Source organism: Apostichopus japonicus, chromosome 8, assembly GCF_037975245.1.
Source record: "Apostichopus japonicus isolate 1M-3 chromosome 8, ASM3797524v1, whole genome shotgun sequence".
NCBI lineage: Eukaryota > Metazoa > Echinodermata > Holothuroidea > Aspidochirotida > Stichopodidae > Apostichopus > Apostichopus japonicus.
Genome location: NC_092568.1, coordinates 33314516 through 33329736, shown reverse-complemented (window position 1 = coordinate 33329736; position 15221 = coordinate 33314516). Strand labels below are relative to the sequence as shown.

Here is a 15221-nt window from a genome sequence, read left to right as displayed (position 1 = left end):
TGGACTATGCCAATGAAAACCAACCAACCATTTCTATATCGATAGTAATTTTAGTTGTAGGCCTGTATATAGAACAAATTTAATCATCGATCCAGTAAACCACAAAATTATATCATAAAGCATAATTATAAAGCATATCATTAAATTGAGTTTATATGGATATATAAATATATATATATATAAATATATAAATAAATAAATATTTATATTTATATTTAGATAATAATGCTATACAGGACATACACTTTACAAGAGAGCAAAGGAGATTTGAAACTATATTTCTTTCACAATAGCAAATAGCTACATTTGTTTTATGATGTCATTAATATAAAGCTTACCATCCCTTCTCCCATAATCTTACGCATGGCTCCTCTAAACTCTTCCATGTCCAGGCCACCTCCACCGTCTTCGTCAGCCTCCTGCAGGAAAAGAACCAACCAAGGAAAAAATCCTTGAATATACCAAACTTGACTATGAAGAATATTTGCATGTCGGTTTTACTATTGTGTCAACCCCACCTTGCCCCCCCCCCCGCATACTCAGCTATTAGCCTAGTAGGGGCGGATCCATATAAAGGAGGGAGGGAGGCGGTGTACAGTACACCCCTCCCCCTATTCACCCCTATACTCCCGACATAAAGTTAGAAGTACACCACCCTGTACCTATGTATAGTAAATTATAAAGAAAGCTCTAACCGTGGGATATTAACTCTATAAAACAATTGCCATTTCCAAAACAAACACAAAAAAGGAAAAATCCATTAAAACCTATAACGGAGGCACATTTAATGCTGCATGATATTTTGACGTGTTACATAGTAAATATGTACTTGATTTTCTGATTGAACTTTACCTCGAATATTTCTTGTAGTTTCTGTAGATGGTCGTTGTTCATCTCATCCTCGAGTTTGACTCCTATCCCTCCATCCCCCTGTTTAGACATTGTTCCTTTATTATCCTGAAAATAAGAATCGGAGTCGTCTGAATCTCCACTCTCTTCACTCACTGGTTTCCTGTCTCTTTTAGCTGCAGCCATCACTGAACCCCACCCTAGCCTTAACCCACCCCTATCTGGAGGGGTCCGAGATAACGCCCTCTGAGGGCTAAACGCCATGTCGCAAGATTTCCTCAAACAAATAGACTATATGATAATCCTATTACACCTATAGTGTTATCTTTTCGTAAAACGAGCGAACACCTTTGAAAACTATAAAATCTCCATTGTTACTTGAATGGCCAACGACTGAAGGAAAGATTTTCGTTCACAATGAAGCGGGTAAAGCAAAGCTGTTTCCATAGAGTTAACGGATAAGATGAAATTGTATATTATAAATGGTCGTAAACTTGAGCATCCTAAGCTTTGCGCTAACACGCTGAGTTAATTTAAAACGATCCCCGTACGTTTACAAACATTCGAAAGCGGTTTTGCATTTCCAAACGCTATTGTTTGCTATTACTGTAGCAACTGAACCCCCCGCATGTTGTGGGACTGCATAGGGATTTATATCGACCGTGATTGAAAAACCCCATCAGCTTTATCGATCTTTGGGCCAGGGGTATTAAATAAGGGTGCATTCCTTACAGAAAATGGGGCGAGCTCTACTCAACTTATTTCTTTTGTTAACTGAATGAGGTAACCTTGCTGGAAAATCCTTTTGTACTACTTATGGTGTCTAACGCCTTTCGTGAAATGAAAGGGAACATTGTCGGAAATCATTGTCGCTATAAGAAAAATTGATTAATTATTTTCTCGGATTAAAATAGTTGAGGATTCGCATCGACATATAGGTTAGAAGAAATAGTATTATAAAAATATTAATAAATATGACTTTGTATAGCGCTTTTATCCAGCTAGAAACTGCTTAGAAGCGCTGCTTGTGCAAGGTACACAGTAAAAACAACATAACAGTCATCAAAACATGGGTTAACCAGCTGGGATAATGAGCATTTACAAATAAGAACGACTTGAGTCTCTTCTGAAAAGTTGACAAATCTTGGATTGTTTCTTAATGTAAGGGAAGACTGTTCCAGATTTGTGGACCTGCTCTTGCAAAACAGCGGTCCCCATAGGTGGAAGTCTGTACAGTGGTACAAATACCATGTATTGTGTGCTTGATCTAGCGGTCCCGTAGGTGGAAGTGTATTGATAACATGTGTTGTGCTTGATGTAGCGGTCCCCATAGGTGGAAGTGTGTAGAGTAGGTATTGATATCATGTGTTGTGTGCTTGATGTAACGGTCCCCATAGGTGGAAGTGTGTAGAGTAGGTCCAAATAGCATGTGTTGTGAAGGCTTGATCTATAGCTGTCCCCATAGTTGGAAGTGTGTACAGTAGGTATAAATAGCATGTGTTGTGTGCTTGATGTAGCGGTCCCCATAGGTGGAAGTGCGTACAGCAGGTACACATATCATGTGTTGTGTGCTTGATCTAAGTACCGTACCTGTCCTGTGTTCATAGAGGAGTTCCTCTAGGTAGATCGGCGCTGAACCATACAATATAATTAAACGTATACTTAAGTAATGTATATATGTTAGAAACGGTCTGGATGAGTGTGGCTTGGAGCCTGGTCTGATTTATGCACCTAAGTTTCGGAGCTAGGGAAGTACGGTATGGTCTGGGCTTACCCTGTTTTCTGAGCTAGTGCTTGACTCGAAACTTGATTCGGAGTTATCCAAGGGAACAAACATACTCATCTTATCTGTTGTCGTCCGACGACTCATGGCTTGTAGATTTTAAACTTGTTCTGGAAGAAATGATAATAAATCAAGGTTAAACATTTCAGTTCAAGAATGGGAAACGTTGAACGATGTGAAACGGTTTACTGGGAATGTTGACAAGAAAGCCAAATAAATTATAATTACTCCACACCCGGTCTCTTCACGCAAACATACTCGAATACATATTGCTTGTTTCTGTTATTATTAGCAGAGCAGAATTTGTATCATAAGTCAAATGGATCCTGGTCCAGGGCCACTGATCTATATACGTGACTCCAACTTAATTGAAAGGCCAGAAATAGAAAAAATGGAAAAAGGGGTCCGGTTAAAAAGTAACCTGTTAGAAATATTTCACCGACGAACTTTAATTAAACGATTTTCTTTTGTTTCGGTATACCTATATTGATATTACTTTCCTTAACTGTATAGAAAATTCTACAATTCGAAAGCTATGAATGAGATCATCATAATACATGTTGCGTGTACACATAATATACTGAACCACTGGATTTAGTCAAATTGGGTACCAAACCTTACGTCAGGCCTAGCCCCCTACCTCCTCCTTCCGGAAAAAAGGGAATTCAACCAAGCAATTTAGTAATCAATAAAATCAAGGAAATTCAAAGCTATACATTTGCAATACACTTGTGTTTATCATGCATAGGTTTGGACAAATAAACATTTACATGACAATTGCAGGTTTATATTTGTTTTACTTTCATGCTTACATTATCGTCGATTGTATCCTTAAAAAACACGGTTGAAATCCTGCACTCTAATAACATCAACTCGTTTTAAAGTGAATAAGGAGGAAAGGGTAAGCTCGTAAGCACAAGACAGTGGATGAAGTCACAGATATGTTTATTTTCAACTATAGCTTTAAACGTTAATTTTGTTTAGGCTGAGCGTAAATGATCTGGAACACTATATACTGGCTACAGTTTAAAACAGCATTTTGCGTCCTTTTCTATGATTTTTCTCAACCCCACTGACTCCATTATGCGATAACGACATACATAACTAGCTTATCTATTTAGATCTTACTTCAAATGGTGGCATAAAAGTCGAAAAATTTGGAACTTTCAACTTTGTATGTCTCCAAGATATTTTCCGTTGGGATCCCAATAAACCTCGCCCATAATATGAATATTAACATCACGAACGTCATTGACCAATACGTAATACAACACCATGTTTTGATTTGTGTACAGTCTATATGGCAGTTGTACCAGGGAGTTCCATAACAACTCCCTGGTTGTACCAACGCAAAGTCTTGAATCTATTTTTAGCAACGGCTCATAACTAAACCTACATCTCTGATTGGTTGAATTCAAACTAGTGGGTTTGGGGGAACTGTATGCGATTAATTTAAATGTGGAATTTGTCGTGGACACTTTTCTCATTATCTGCAAATATCCTTAACTACTCGTCAATTAACGTTATTGGCAGGGAAAAACTTGGCTAATATCTTAGTTTGCTGTTTGTGATTGATATATGTGAAAAAACTCGATGGACATGTCAAAAAAGTAGTAAAACGGCGACCAAACGCAAAATTCTGCTTTAAAGTCCATGTATTTCAAAGATTCAAGTATATAGGTATTCCTGTTACATTTACCTATATAATTGAGATAATTACGCTAAGTATTTTAAACTTAAACTTACCGTATGTGGTATGAGGCAGCCTTTACTATATATTTAGTACAATCGTCCTGTCCCGGTATGTCAACCTTCCTGTCGGTCACATCATTGATTCCTTGAGCAGTGCACGGTCATGTAACCAAAGCTACCTTTCCTTACGTACACAAGTACATAGGAAATTGCTCTCTGGTGATTGATTATTGCGTAACAATTAATGATACTCTCCGTGATATAGTACGCAAAAGACGGTCGCTATGTGTGCGTTGCGCATCGAGGCAAACGCACACCTTTATTCTTCTAATTCAAATGGAGATCTGAAATTGTGTATTCACTACTTCATATAGCCTCAACTTGAATTTGTTATCTAAATTTGCGCCAGAATTTTGGCTTTACTCTATTGTACGGGTTCCTCAGTATCCATAGTGAAAACAACTTCAGTTTGTTCTCATGCATCCGTAGCAATAGCGCAACGCAGTTCCACGCAACGACCAGCCATAACAACCGAATACACGTCATTAATGTACCGTTTCTGTGCTGCTCAAACACAAATTGGTAACGCTTCGAAGGCGGTATATAAGATGCTCCCGTTTGTATAACGCCCGCGGGTTCATACATATGCACGCTCTTCGTATATGTGATTTATTGCAGCGCGTTCGCGTATACACTTAATTAATGATGCAGCTAAATTGCCAGTATATATATAGAAACGGTACATTAATCAGTATGTTTATATACTAACGACTTTAATAATGATGTTAACATTAACAATTTCGAGGAAGCAGTTAACCTTGCGCAAGATCGTGATACGTGGCGGAGGTTAATCACTGAGCATGTCGGATAGACGAGACCCAAATTACTATTACTACTTTATATAATATGCGTGTACCTCTCTATAGCGGAATGCACAGTCTAATGCGGCACTTAAAAAGTCGTAAAATAGGTCTGTCTGCATGGGTGTCTATATACAACCTATATATGCAGAATATATGAAAGATATTCCATCATATTACGCAACAGTGTCCAAACGGCATATATAACCACCTAAATCGTTACGTTTCATATAGAGGGATATATTATTGTGTACAATGATATATTATATGACTTAGTCAGTTTGAAAGGTGTAAAACGATCCAAGTGAACCTTAAGCACGTATATACCGAGTCCAGGGGGTAGGAGCCGGGGGGGGGGGCACTGGGGGAACGTGCCCCCACTTTCCCCCAAAATAGCAAATGTGCCCTACTGGCAAATCAAATGTGCCCCTTTGATGAAGAACTGTCTTTTGGATATCTTAAGCCTTTGTTAATTTTAATATTTTAGTTCAATTCTTTATTTTTAGTCTGTACATGCTATTTTTAAAATGGCATCCCATATCTTTTTGTAGCACGGTTAACAATCTCAATAATTACTATTGATAGCATATACTAACACATCGTATATATTTGTGTGATATGGCCGGTGTGTATCGGTGTATCGCATAACGAGTGGTGGTTGTGGAATGAGAAAGTACCCCTCTGATGTTGTGCCCCCCCCCCCCACTTTTGGAAGCTTCTTACCCCCTGACCGAGTCATATAGATCAAACAAAACAGAAGAAAACACGCAAGAGAAATCCATTATCAGGCGCGTATCCAGGGGGGCGCGCGCCCCCCGGGTATAAGAAAAAGAGGAGAGAAAAAAGAGAGAAGAAAAAAGGGAAAAAAGAGGGGGAAAAGAGGAGAAAGGAGAGGAAGGAAGGGAAAAGAAAAAGAAGAAGGAGAGAAAAAGGAGAAAAGGGGGGAGTAGAAGAAAACGCCTAGACACCGGGAAGAGAAAGAGGAACAGTCATAATAGAGCTCTGATCCCTATTATATACACAGGGTAGTCAGTGGCGGATCGAGGATTTCGGAAGGGGCGTGCGCCTCAGCCTACCTCTTACACCGACAACTCCATTTTTGACGTTTCCATATTTCCTCTCTCACTCTCACTAATGTATATATATATATATATATATATATATATATATATACTGTATATAGTATATCATGACGCGTGTGTGTGTATGGACGCCTTAAACAATGGTAAAATTGTGCTATGAAACCAATTGTGGCTGGTCTTGAACTCAAGCGAGTCGTCGGGGAACAGTCGGGGGACTTCGGTATTAGCCCAGGATCTATATGCGAACTGCACTAGACATAATTTCGATGCAACACTGTCATGTAGAGTCAAAATGTTATACAACGCGAACTGAATGCTAATTGTAACCCCACTCCTAGTATACCGTAACTCATACAATGAATCTAAAAATAAATTCCGCATGCGATTTGAGAATTGAGCACATTTCTTGTGAATATCATGTAGTGGATCCAAAGGCGTATCATTGCCGGCGGGGGGGGGGGGGCGGACGCACCCATCACCTCTTGAGATTTTTCCCATCTGCATGAAAATGCGCGCCCCACAACCCTACGCCCACCCCTCTAATCGCTTCCCGATGAGTTACAAAACCAGACCCATCGTATACAAAAGTCTACTTGGATTATTTTTTCCCCTGATTTTTTTCTGCAGACGTCCATGCATTTCCCCAAACTAAATTTCTAAGCCACGAGGTCTAACACTGAAGGAGGTATGGGAGCATCATTGGGTCTGGGAAATGTTGTCTCCGGCGATCTGGGAGGAGTATTTGCCAAAAATTTCTTGTACGCTACGCGCGAAGCCATGGTCGCGCTCCGCTTAGATAGTATCAGAGAACAGACACGCGTCCCCACCATTATCCAAGACTGATCTGCGCCCATGCACCAATATGTTAACTGTGTCCGAATTTTCGAAATTTCCCTGACAAACATTCCTAAACATGGAGGTTTTTCTGTATTGGCTGTCCATAGATGAAATTTTGTGCAACATTATGGGTATGTTTTGAAGTGAATTGATTTCACGAGAAGTGTGAATTTTCAAATTCTGAACGAATAATGGGCTTAAAACCTTAAAAAGTGGGGCTGACGGGTATTGTGGGCCGCGACGTAGAATCACCTACAAAAGCAATGATCCACAGGAGATGCGATAAGGTCGAACATGATGTGTGACTGGTGACAATCTTCAAAAAGGTTACGGATGGAGAAAAAAAATATTAGGAAAATACTTGGTTACTCAGGCAATAGTGAACATCTAGTTGGTCATTTTCAAGCCCGAGATGTGCCATTTCCGGTGATCTGGGGGTTGTCAAAACCAGAAATTTTCTTGTACGTTGAGCGCCAACCGATGGTGGCGCTCCGCTTAGATAGTAATTCGCGCCCCCCCCCCCCGGGCCTGGATCCTGGATACGCCCCTGATTATAGACCTACTTCATTTTACCAGGTATAACAGTTATAACAAAACACAACTTTTGTGCAAAGATCAACAACTAGGAGAAAGTTAAAAAATATAAAACCATTGTGACGAAACATAAATATGTGATAACTGTGATATATTTTTTGGCATCTTCGCCATTTATATTAACCATTATGAAACAGAATTTATATAATGAACACGTTGCAGATAGCAAAAAAAAACTTAATAACTCGATTGTTGTCAATATTATACGAGTGGAAGAACTACGCTAACGTTGATACGTGACGAAATTTATATAACTCAGGTCGAGTTGGTACTTTGCATGATATTGTCACATACGAACAAAAAATACGATATTTGTCTAAATTTGACAAATTATGATAATATCATATCTTGTCGAAAGTTCAAATTATAGAGTTATTGCGTTGCACAAAGTAACTCGACAGCGAAAATGTCAACTCGACAAGAACAAACACATTTGTCGTCTTAACACGTACGCGAAGTCAAAGACTCGCGATATAACTAACGCAATTTCATTACATCAACTTAGATTATCCATATATATGATTGATTTCTCCAAGTTTGCCTGTTAGGTCGATATACTTGGACAGGTTTACTCCCTATCCTCGTCAGTATAGTTACATCGCGGGTTACGTCTGGTGCAAGTAATACATACGGAGGTGGAGACGGCCTCGACTAAAACAAATACGGCTAAGAACAGGAACACATCATCATAGGTACCCTGAAAATCGTGAACCAGACCTGAAAAAAGGAATGTTCACTCTGTAGCAATGTATATATATATATATATATATATATATATATATATATATACACCTTATATTACATAATCTGTGTATGTGTGTATACTTGTGCTAAAAAATACTTCTGTGTCAAGTTGAAAATTGAAACTGCCAATGGGACCCCTAGGCACTTGTTTCATGTATCTGTTGGAAAATGGGGTATTGCTAATGGGCAAAGACACTGACTTTATTGTTTGAAAACTTAGTGTATGGCAAGTTGCAGTAAATCTTACACTTAAGCCGTTATAATTCTTCGGTGAATCGTTGTATCAAATGTTGTCTACCTAATATAACAATACATCATATATTAGGTTTACCGCAACAACATGCAAGAACAACAACAAAAACAACAACAAAGAGTACAATTTACTATACTTTCCAACACTAAATAAACTTGCTTACATTATTTATTTGGATTATTTTGTATACATTACCTGACACAAGGCCACTCGATATAATCCCGACCCCTAAAACTACAGATGACCAAGCTGATGCGGATTGGAAGTGAGCGAAACACGTGACATATCTCGTATAGGCGAATATCCACGAAGAGATAAATCCAACACTTGCTCCCGAGATAAACGAGAGGAGACAAAGAAATGGAAGTTCCTCTATTTGTGTCAGTAGTATGAATGATGATACCAACAGCAGCAACGGTGTTACTATCATCATTAAACTATTGTGGTATTTCCAATAAAACACCAAAAATATGAGAATACGACCAAGGACTACCCCGATACCACCAATGGTAGATAGAATGACCGCATCGCCCTGTCGGTGGCCCTTTTCGACGCCGTATGGTAAGAGAAACATCGCCCACGATATAAGGACGAACATGTTGCAAAACTGTGCCAAGTAAAGAAAACGTAAAGTCGGATGTGCGGCGAGCACGTGTTGCTGAAGTTTTCTCGACTCTGAAACCGAACAGTTTCCGTCGACTTTTTGGTTATCGACACTACCTTCGAGTCTTTTATCCGAGTCGGTCGGGTCTTGCTCGGAGTCTCTCGGAGTAAGTACCCCACATAGCATAATATTCCACGTGAAAGCCCCCAAGAGAAGAAGGGCACCGTTTAGTCCATATTTTTCCCTCCAGTGTTCGAGCAGAGGCGGCAATAACGCCATAGCTGTGTTGGAAAGGATGTTCCACGCGGTCAGTGCACTTCCGTAGGCGTCACCAAAACATTTTGCTACAACTACAAGTATTGGGAGATACATCAGGCCAAATCCTGTACCTATACAAGAGGTTATAAAAAAAATACGAATACAAATGGATAAATACCGTATATCACACGAAAGACTGATGATACATATAGATGTATGATATCATATTTAGTTATGGACACGAAATTAAGAATTCAACATTTTCCTGCAAAATGACAAAAAATGATTATTTTTATCAAATGTCATCAATTTTAACCATTTGCAGCAAAATGATAAATTGATGTACTTACAATCTACGGTCCTTGCAACATTTTACCACAAAATATTGAATTATTATACGCTCACATGAGAATGTCCTTATTTCAAACATTTTGCAGCAAAAATCATGAATTGTAGCAATATTGCATGCAAAGAAAGATGTTAACATTTTGACGTCACCGTACAACAATTGAAATGGCAAAAATGAGTATTCGGGATTTGGTTTACAATGTCATCAGTACTGCTCTAAACTTTCATTAGAGCATAACCTCATATAAGCATATATTATTCAATAATAATAATGTAATTATACGCAACAGTTGATAAACGCAAATCACACGCCTGCATTCAAGTTCCAGCCTACGTGCATTGTGTGCATGCATGGGTGACACGTTCAAGAGTATATGGTGAAAGAAAAAGGGGGTGTTGGGTGGTCCTAAAATCTCGGTTAGCCTTGCCCATATTCACTGCAGAAGTATAAGTAATTAGTACACTATAGCATGATGTGTTTTTTCAAAGCTTTACCTACCCGTGATTATATTTGTAGCATGAAGTAGCCAAATATTGTCGGCTAGGAACGCCTGACAAATGAAACCCGCACCGACGAGAAAACCTCCAGAAACCACGACAATCCTTCTCGGGAAGAATTTTGTAACCAGTATGGAAATCGGTGCTGTAAAGAAGGCATGTCAATTGTAGGGGAATTAAGAAAAAATTACCCTTGTCATGGGTACGAGCTTCAAATCAATTAACTCGTAATGAAATGATGTGGGGCCACTGATAAAATGGAATAAATTTTAAGAAAATGTATATACATTATTTATCTATTATAAGTATATATATTAAATAAAAAATGTATATTCAGTGAATAACGACAGGTTAACTTTCATCATATAACCATGCATGCATGAACATGAAAGTATAAGGCCCTTGTGGTAGGAAGGTATAGGAAATGGCAGATCTGTTGCCAGGAATTTTAAGTAAGGGCGGGGTAAGGGACCGGGCGTGGGGGTAGGAGGAAGGACACCAATAATTTGAGGAGGGCCACAACATTTCTGCCCTGTAACTCTTTTATGTGTATCCACGGTAGTTGCTCAAATTGGGGAACAGTGATCTATACGGGGGAGGGGACAGTGGAACATCCCCCGTTTCCTTGCCTGATGGCGGGCCTGCATGCATGAGGGTATGGAATAGAGATACCGCCGATTTATAAAGCGTTTTGTTACTGATTTTCCCCTGAAAGGAATTCCAAACCTGATAAAAAATTGAGTCCCTCCAGAATAGTGAAGGAGAGTGCCACTACAGGTAGAGATGCATTAACGTGGTTGACAGTGTCAGCAATAATTACACCGAACGATTTTATGCAACCCTGAAAAATAAAATTTCGAATAAGCATCGCCGTGAATAGCTTGGTCTTCAAAACAATGTTAGCTGTTGCCATGGTGATGATGTAGACCTCTAGTAAAATCGAGAGAAGAAGAAGGAAAAAAAACGGACAAGGATTAACGAAGAGAAATGTAAGAAACTCGATTACATATTAATCTTCAAACTAGCAAATTTTTCTAATATGCATATGCACGAAATTTTATATTTCGAGCTGTCTTGTCGTCATTGCAGATAAGTGCATGGGAGGGTGACGGTATGATACAACATACATTATCCGTCATATCATTAAATTAATAATAATCTCTAATCTGATCATATCACATTTTCCAATTTTATTGAAACTCTTGGCTCAAATAACCCAAATTTTATTTCACTCTTTTTTTGTGTTTAGATGGTACACCGATTTTCTTATAGATTGATTTTTTTCAATTGCACTCAATATCTAATATATGCAACTGACTTAGTCGTTGTTTTTTCACTTGTTAAAGATGCACACTGTCTTACCAAACCATCTTAGTGACATTTTTTGGTAAATGGCTTCGTTTCTCTTCAGAAGTATAATTTATATTAGTAATAATCGTTATATTTTATTATACAACACCTAATTGTATTCTGGTCATTTGATTGGTCAATTGCTCGTTGATTGCATGCAAAATCCGCTCTATTCCACTCTATGAAATAGAACCATGGGTTATACTTTTTTGGTATCACTTTTTTTCAATGGTAAGAGAGCAGAGAAACCTGTCTGTTCGAAACAATCTGTTGCATGAGTGCATTTTACCCATCTGAATCTAATATGTTGTATATAACAAATAATGAATGGTTTCCATTCGTGCAATAGTGCAAATATTCCATTCGTTGAAAAATGTAATTTGTTCCATTCAACTCGGCTGCGCCTCGTTGAATGGAACATTCCATCTTTCAACTCATGAAATATTTGCACTATTGCACTCATAACCATTCATTATTTGTATAGGCTACTATAACTTATATTAGCAATAGTCAGTAAATAAGTTAAACGATATATTATGTTCCACGTCGAAATGCTTTTTGGATAATCGTCTCGGTATCCAAAAATAAAACGAAAATCCTTGTTGCATATATGTAAAACACAAAGTATAACAAGTAAGTGCACTTTCATTTTTGCTTTATGAATGACTTGAAAATAAGAGCAAACAGGTAACATATCCACCAGAAATAGACGAAGTTTCCCAGATAAGGCAGAATTATGCAAAATATATTTAAATCAGACGAATGGAGATTTGTGATATATCCTGTCAGTTGTATAATAGAATTTCGCATATATTAATTTATAGGTTTGCAAGGTTTGCAAAATTGTCATCCTTAAAAGCGATTCTGAATTAAAAAATATTAATAAATATTCCCTTTCGATATCATCCGTAAAAGTGATTCTGATCTAAAAAATGATGATAAATATTACCTTTCAATATCTTCACAAACCTTATTAACCTTCCGAATGTATTCCAAGCAAGCGAACAAATGTGAACCTTCAACTAAAGTTGCGATTAATTCTTCCCCTTATCAAGTAACATATTTTATATTAATACTTCGGTATTTGTATACAATAGGTTAATTCACACCACGGCGAGAACTATCCGTGTCACGTTCATAATTTTGTTCGTATGCTTATCAAAACTATTTTTTTTTCATTAAAAATACAAAGAGACGGGTAGGCAAATATATTATATACAAGCCAGTGGTCTTATAGTGATATTTCTCTATACACTTTACCATGATGAATGAATACATGGACAATTACAATATATGCTGTAGCCATATTTGCCTACAGCATTAACATATATATTAATATATATTAATATATATATATATATATATATATATATATATATATATATATATATATATATATATATATATAATATATATAAGACTCTTGTCATTCATCCTCCACATTCAACACTCTTCCCTCCCCAGATTGAACAGCTATTTGGCCATTTTTCTTCTTCTTCAAATTAGATAAAGACTATACAAATAAGATTGGATTCTTGCACCCAATACCACTTGAAGACATTTGAAGCGGCATTCTAATGTCCATAACTTTGTGAATACCTCACAGCTTGTCGGGGCCCGATAGACCGTTACCGGACAGTGGCCCAACTGATCACAAAAGGTCCCCCAGCATCTTTTCACAGTGGGTTTTTCCTGCTTTCTTCGCGCGCACAGTTTATTGTTGTGCGCTTATCAGCCAATATCAACTAAAATTATTGTTCTCAAAGTTTTCGTTGAAAGCTCCAGAATTCCTCAATAATTCATCCCCACTATCCGAATCGCCGAGCCGTCGATACGATTCATTCCATAAAAGTCCCAGAATGAGCAAGGAATTTCAAGAGTAATTATTTTTTGTCGTATTTGGCGTACCAAAGAACTTCCTTGATTCGTCCCGAACAGGCTACAACTTTCATAGCACGATATACAGAATAACTCCTGCAAAGATGTAAAAAACTTCCAGAATGTGTGTTTCTATTTGTATAAATTATTCAACGAGAGTGTGCCAGAAAAATCCAGAATAAAAGCTGAACTGGTATAAATGCATGAATCTTCACGCAAGCAAAAACCGAAGAAATTAACATCACTTCCAAAAGGTTCTTTTCCTGTACTCAGAAGTCCTTTATAGATATCATGTTTGCCCCATTGTCATAATGTTATACTACGGCCTCGTTGTTCAGCCTAGGCTTGACTTCTACTGCTGTCCAGTGTTAATTGAAACTATACGCCTATTCATATATACATAGGCGCAGGAGGGGGCGGGCTGGAGGGGGGGGGGGCTGCAGCCCCCAACCACTTTTTTGTTGTTGAAAATTCGGGCAATATGCTGAGAATTTTTTGGGCACCTACTGAAAGAAAAATAATTTGCAATGTGCTTTTGAATGGTTAAACTGATATTATTATTATCATTATTATTGTAACAACTCCCCCAATAGTTAAACCAATATGGAAGGGTAATAACACGGAAAATGATTGTATGTTATTGGCATGTGATATAATAACCGATGAATGCCTATATGATATGCACGTTAGCATGTTGAACGCGCGAAAAATTTTGGTTTTATTTTTCGGGCAAGTCGTTACAGCCCTCCCAAATCAAATTAGGCTCCTACGCCTATGCATAAATACGCTAATTGAGGGTTCGCCAGCATCGGTTTGAACAAATGTAAAATTCGTCGAATCTCGTCTCGCAAGGATCTCAAGTCTTCGTAAGGCGCTACCAGAAGATATACAGACCAACCTCTATACCCTGTTATACTTATAGTAAGTTGAAACGGAAGATGCAGACCATCCAAGCTTTTGTGAGCTAGTAGAGATATGTTGGCAGACATTGACTCTAAGCTCAAGGCGATCCCACTGTATTCTTCTCAAGTTAATCGTATTGAAGAACTTAAATAGAGTTAAAGTAGATGTAAGTTTGGGGCTGACAGGAGAAAGGGAATGACAATTGCCTCAGTAGTCCACCTGCTGGTGGTCAGAACAGTTTATAAAAGAGGATCTCAGTGTGGACACAACACCCCTAGTGAAGCAAATATAGGGTTACACAAACCCCACTTCCGCATTTGTACAGCCCTGTAGTATATATGTGGTAGGGAAATGGTATAGGGCAAGCAAAGGCTTACTTGGTCAATAATTTGTTCCAATCCTTTGCTAGCTGGTGGAATTTCCAGTGTGACATGACGCAACTAAATCTTCTCTAAACCCACGAACAGCTAACATTGCCTAGATCAATCAAATCAAGAAATCAGTGGCGGAGCCAGGGGTATCGGTCGGGGGGAGGGGGAGAATGGTCTGTAGAGGCGCTTTCGACACTGTCTAAGATGAGCGCCACCACAGGTTGTTGCGGAGCGTATAGACATTTTTTGAGTAAAGATATACTCCCTAGATCGCCGGAAATGACCCTTTCTGGGCCTTCTTAATTTGCAGATAAACG

The 15221-nt window shown here is 38.3% G+C and overlaps 2 protein-coding genes across 3 annotated transcripts in view; both read right to left on the bottom strand.

Annotated features, from left to right (window-relative positions):
• The window catches only part of LOC139971800 (cilia- and flagella-associated protein 337-like), a 29886-nt gene extending 25358 nt beyond the window's left edge, over nt 1-4528 (bottom strand). Inside the window, exons 1-4 of one of the 2 annotated variants that reach the window (XM_071978542.1) lie at nt 4379-4528; nt 2624-2742; nt 853-957; nt 339-419 (exon numbers count right to left, since the gene is read on the bottom strand). In XM_071978542.1, coding sequence (XP_071834643.1) covers nt 339-419; nt 853-957; nt 2624-2719 — 282 coding nt within the window. In that variant the 5' untranslated portion in view covers nt 2720-2742; nt 4379-4528. Of the gene's footprint in view, nt 1-338; nt 420-852; nt 1432-2623; nt 2743-4378 lie in introns of those variants that run through there. The other variant, XM_071978541.1, reaches the window with a different exon arrangement.
• Nucleotides 4529-7759: 3231 nt separating this feature from the next.
• LOC139972145 (monocarboxylate transporter 12-B-like) lies at nt 7760-12775 on the bottom strand. The gene is made up of 5 exons (XM_071979116.1): nt 12722-12775; nt 11129-11243; nt 10404-10547; nt 8890-9687; nt 7760-8414 (listed from the first exon to the last, which is right to left on the bottom strand). Exons 4-5 carry the CDS (start codon nt 9668-9670, stop codon nt 8266-8268), a joined length of 930 nt encoding a protein of 309 aa, XP_071835217.1. The 5' UTR covers nt 9671-9687; nt 10404-10547; nt 11129-11243; nt 12722-12775; the 3' UTR covers nt 7760-8265.
• Nucleotides 12776-15221: the final 2446 nt, after the last annotated feature.

Excerpts from the sequence above, each read along its gene's own strand:
- LOC139972145 (XM_071979116.1), bottom strand. The coding sequence starts at position 9,670 with ATGTATCTCCCAATACTTGTAGTTGTAGCAAAATGTTTTGGTGACGCC. Across the intron at positions 8,415-8,889 it reads ATCGAGTGGCCTTGTGTCAG|GTCTGGTTCACGATTTTCAG; the intron begins GTAATGTATACA and ends TCCTTTTTTCAG.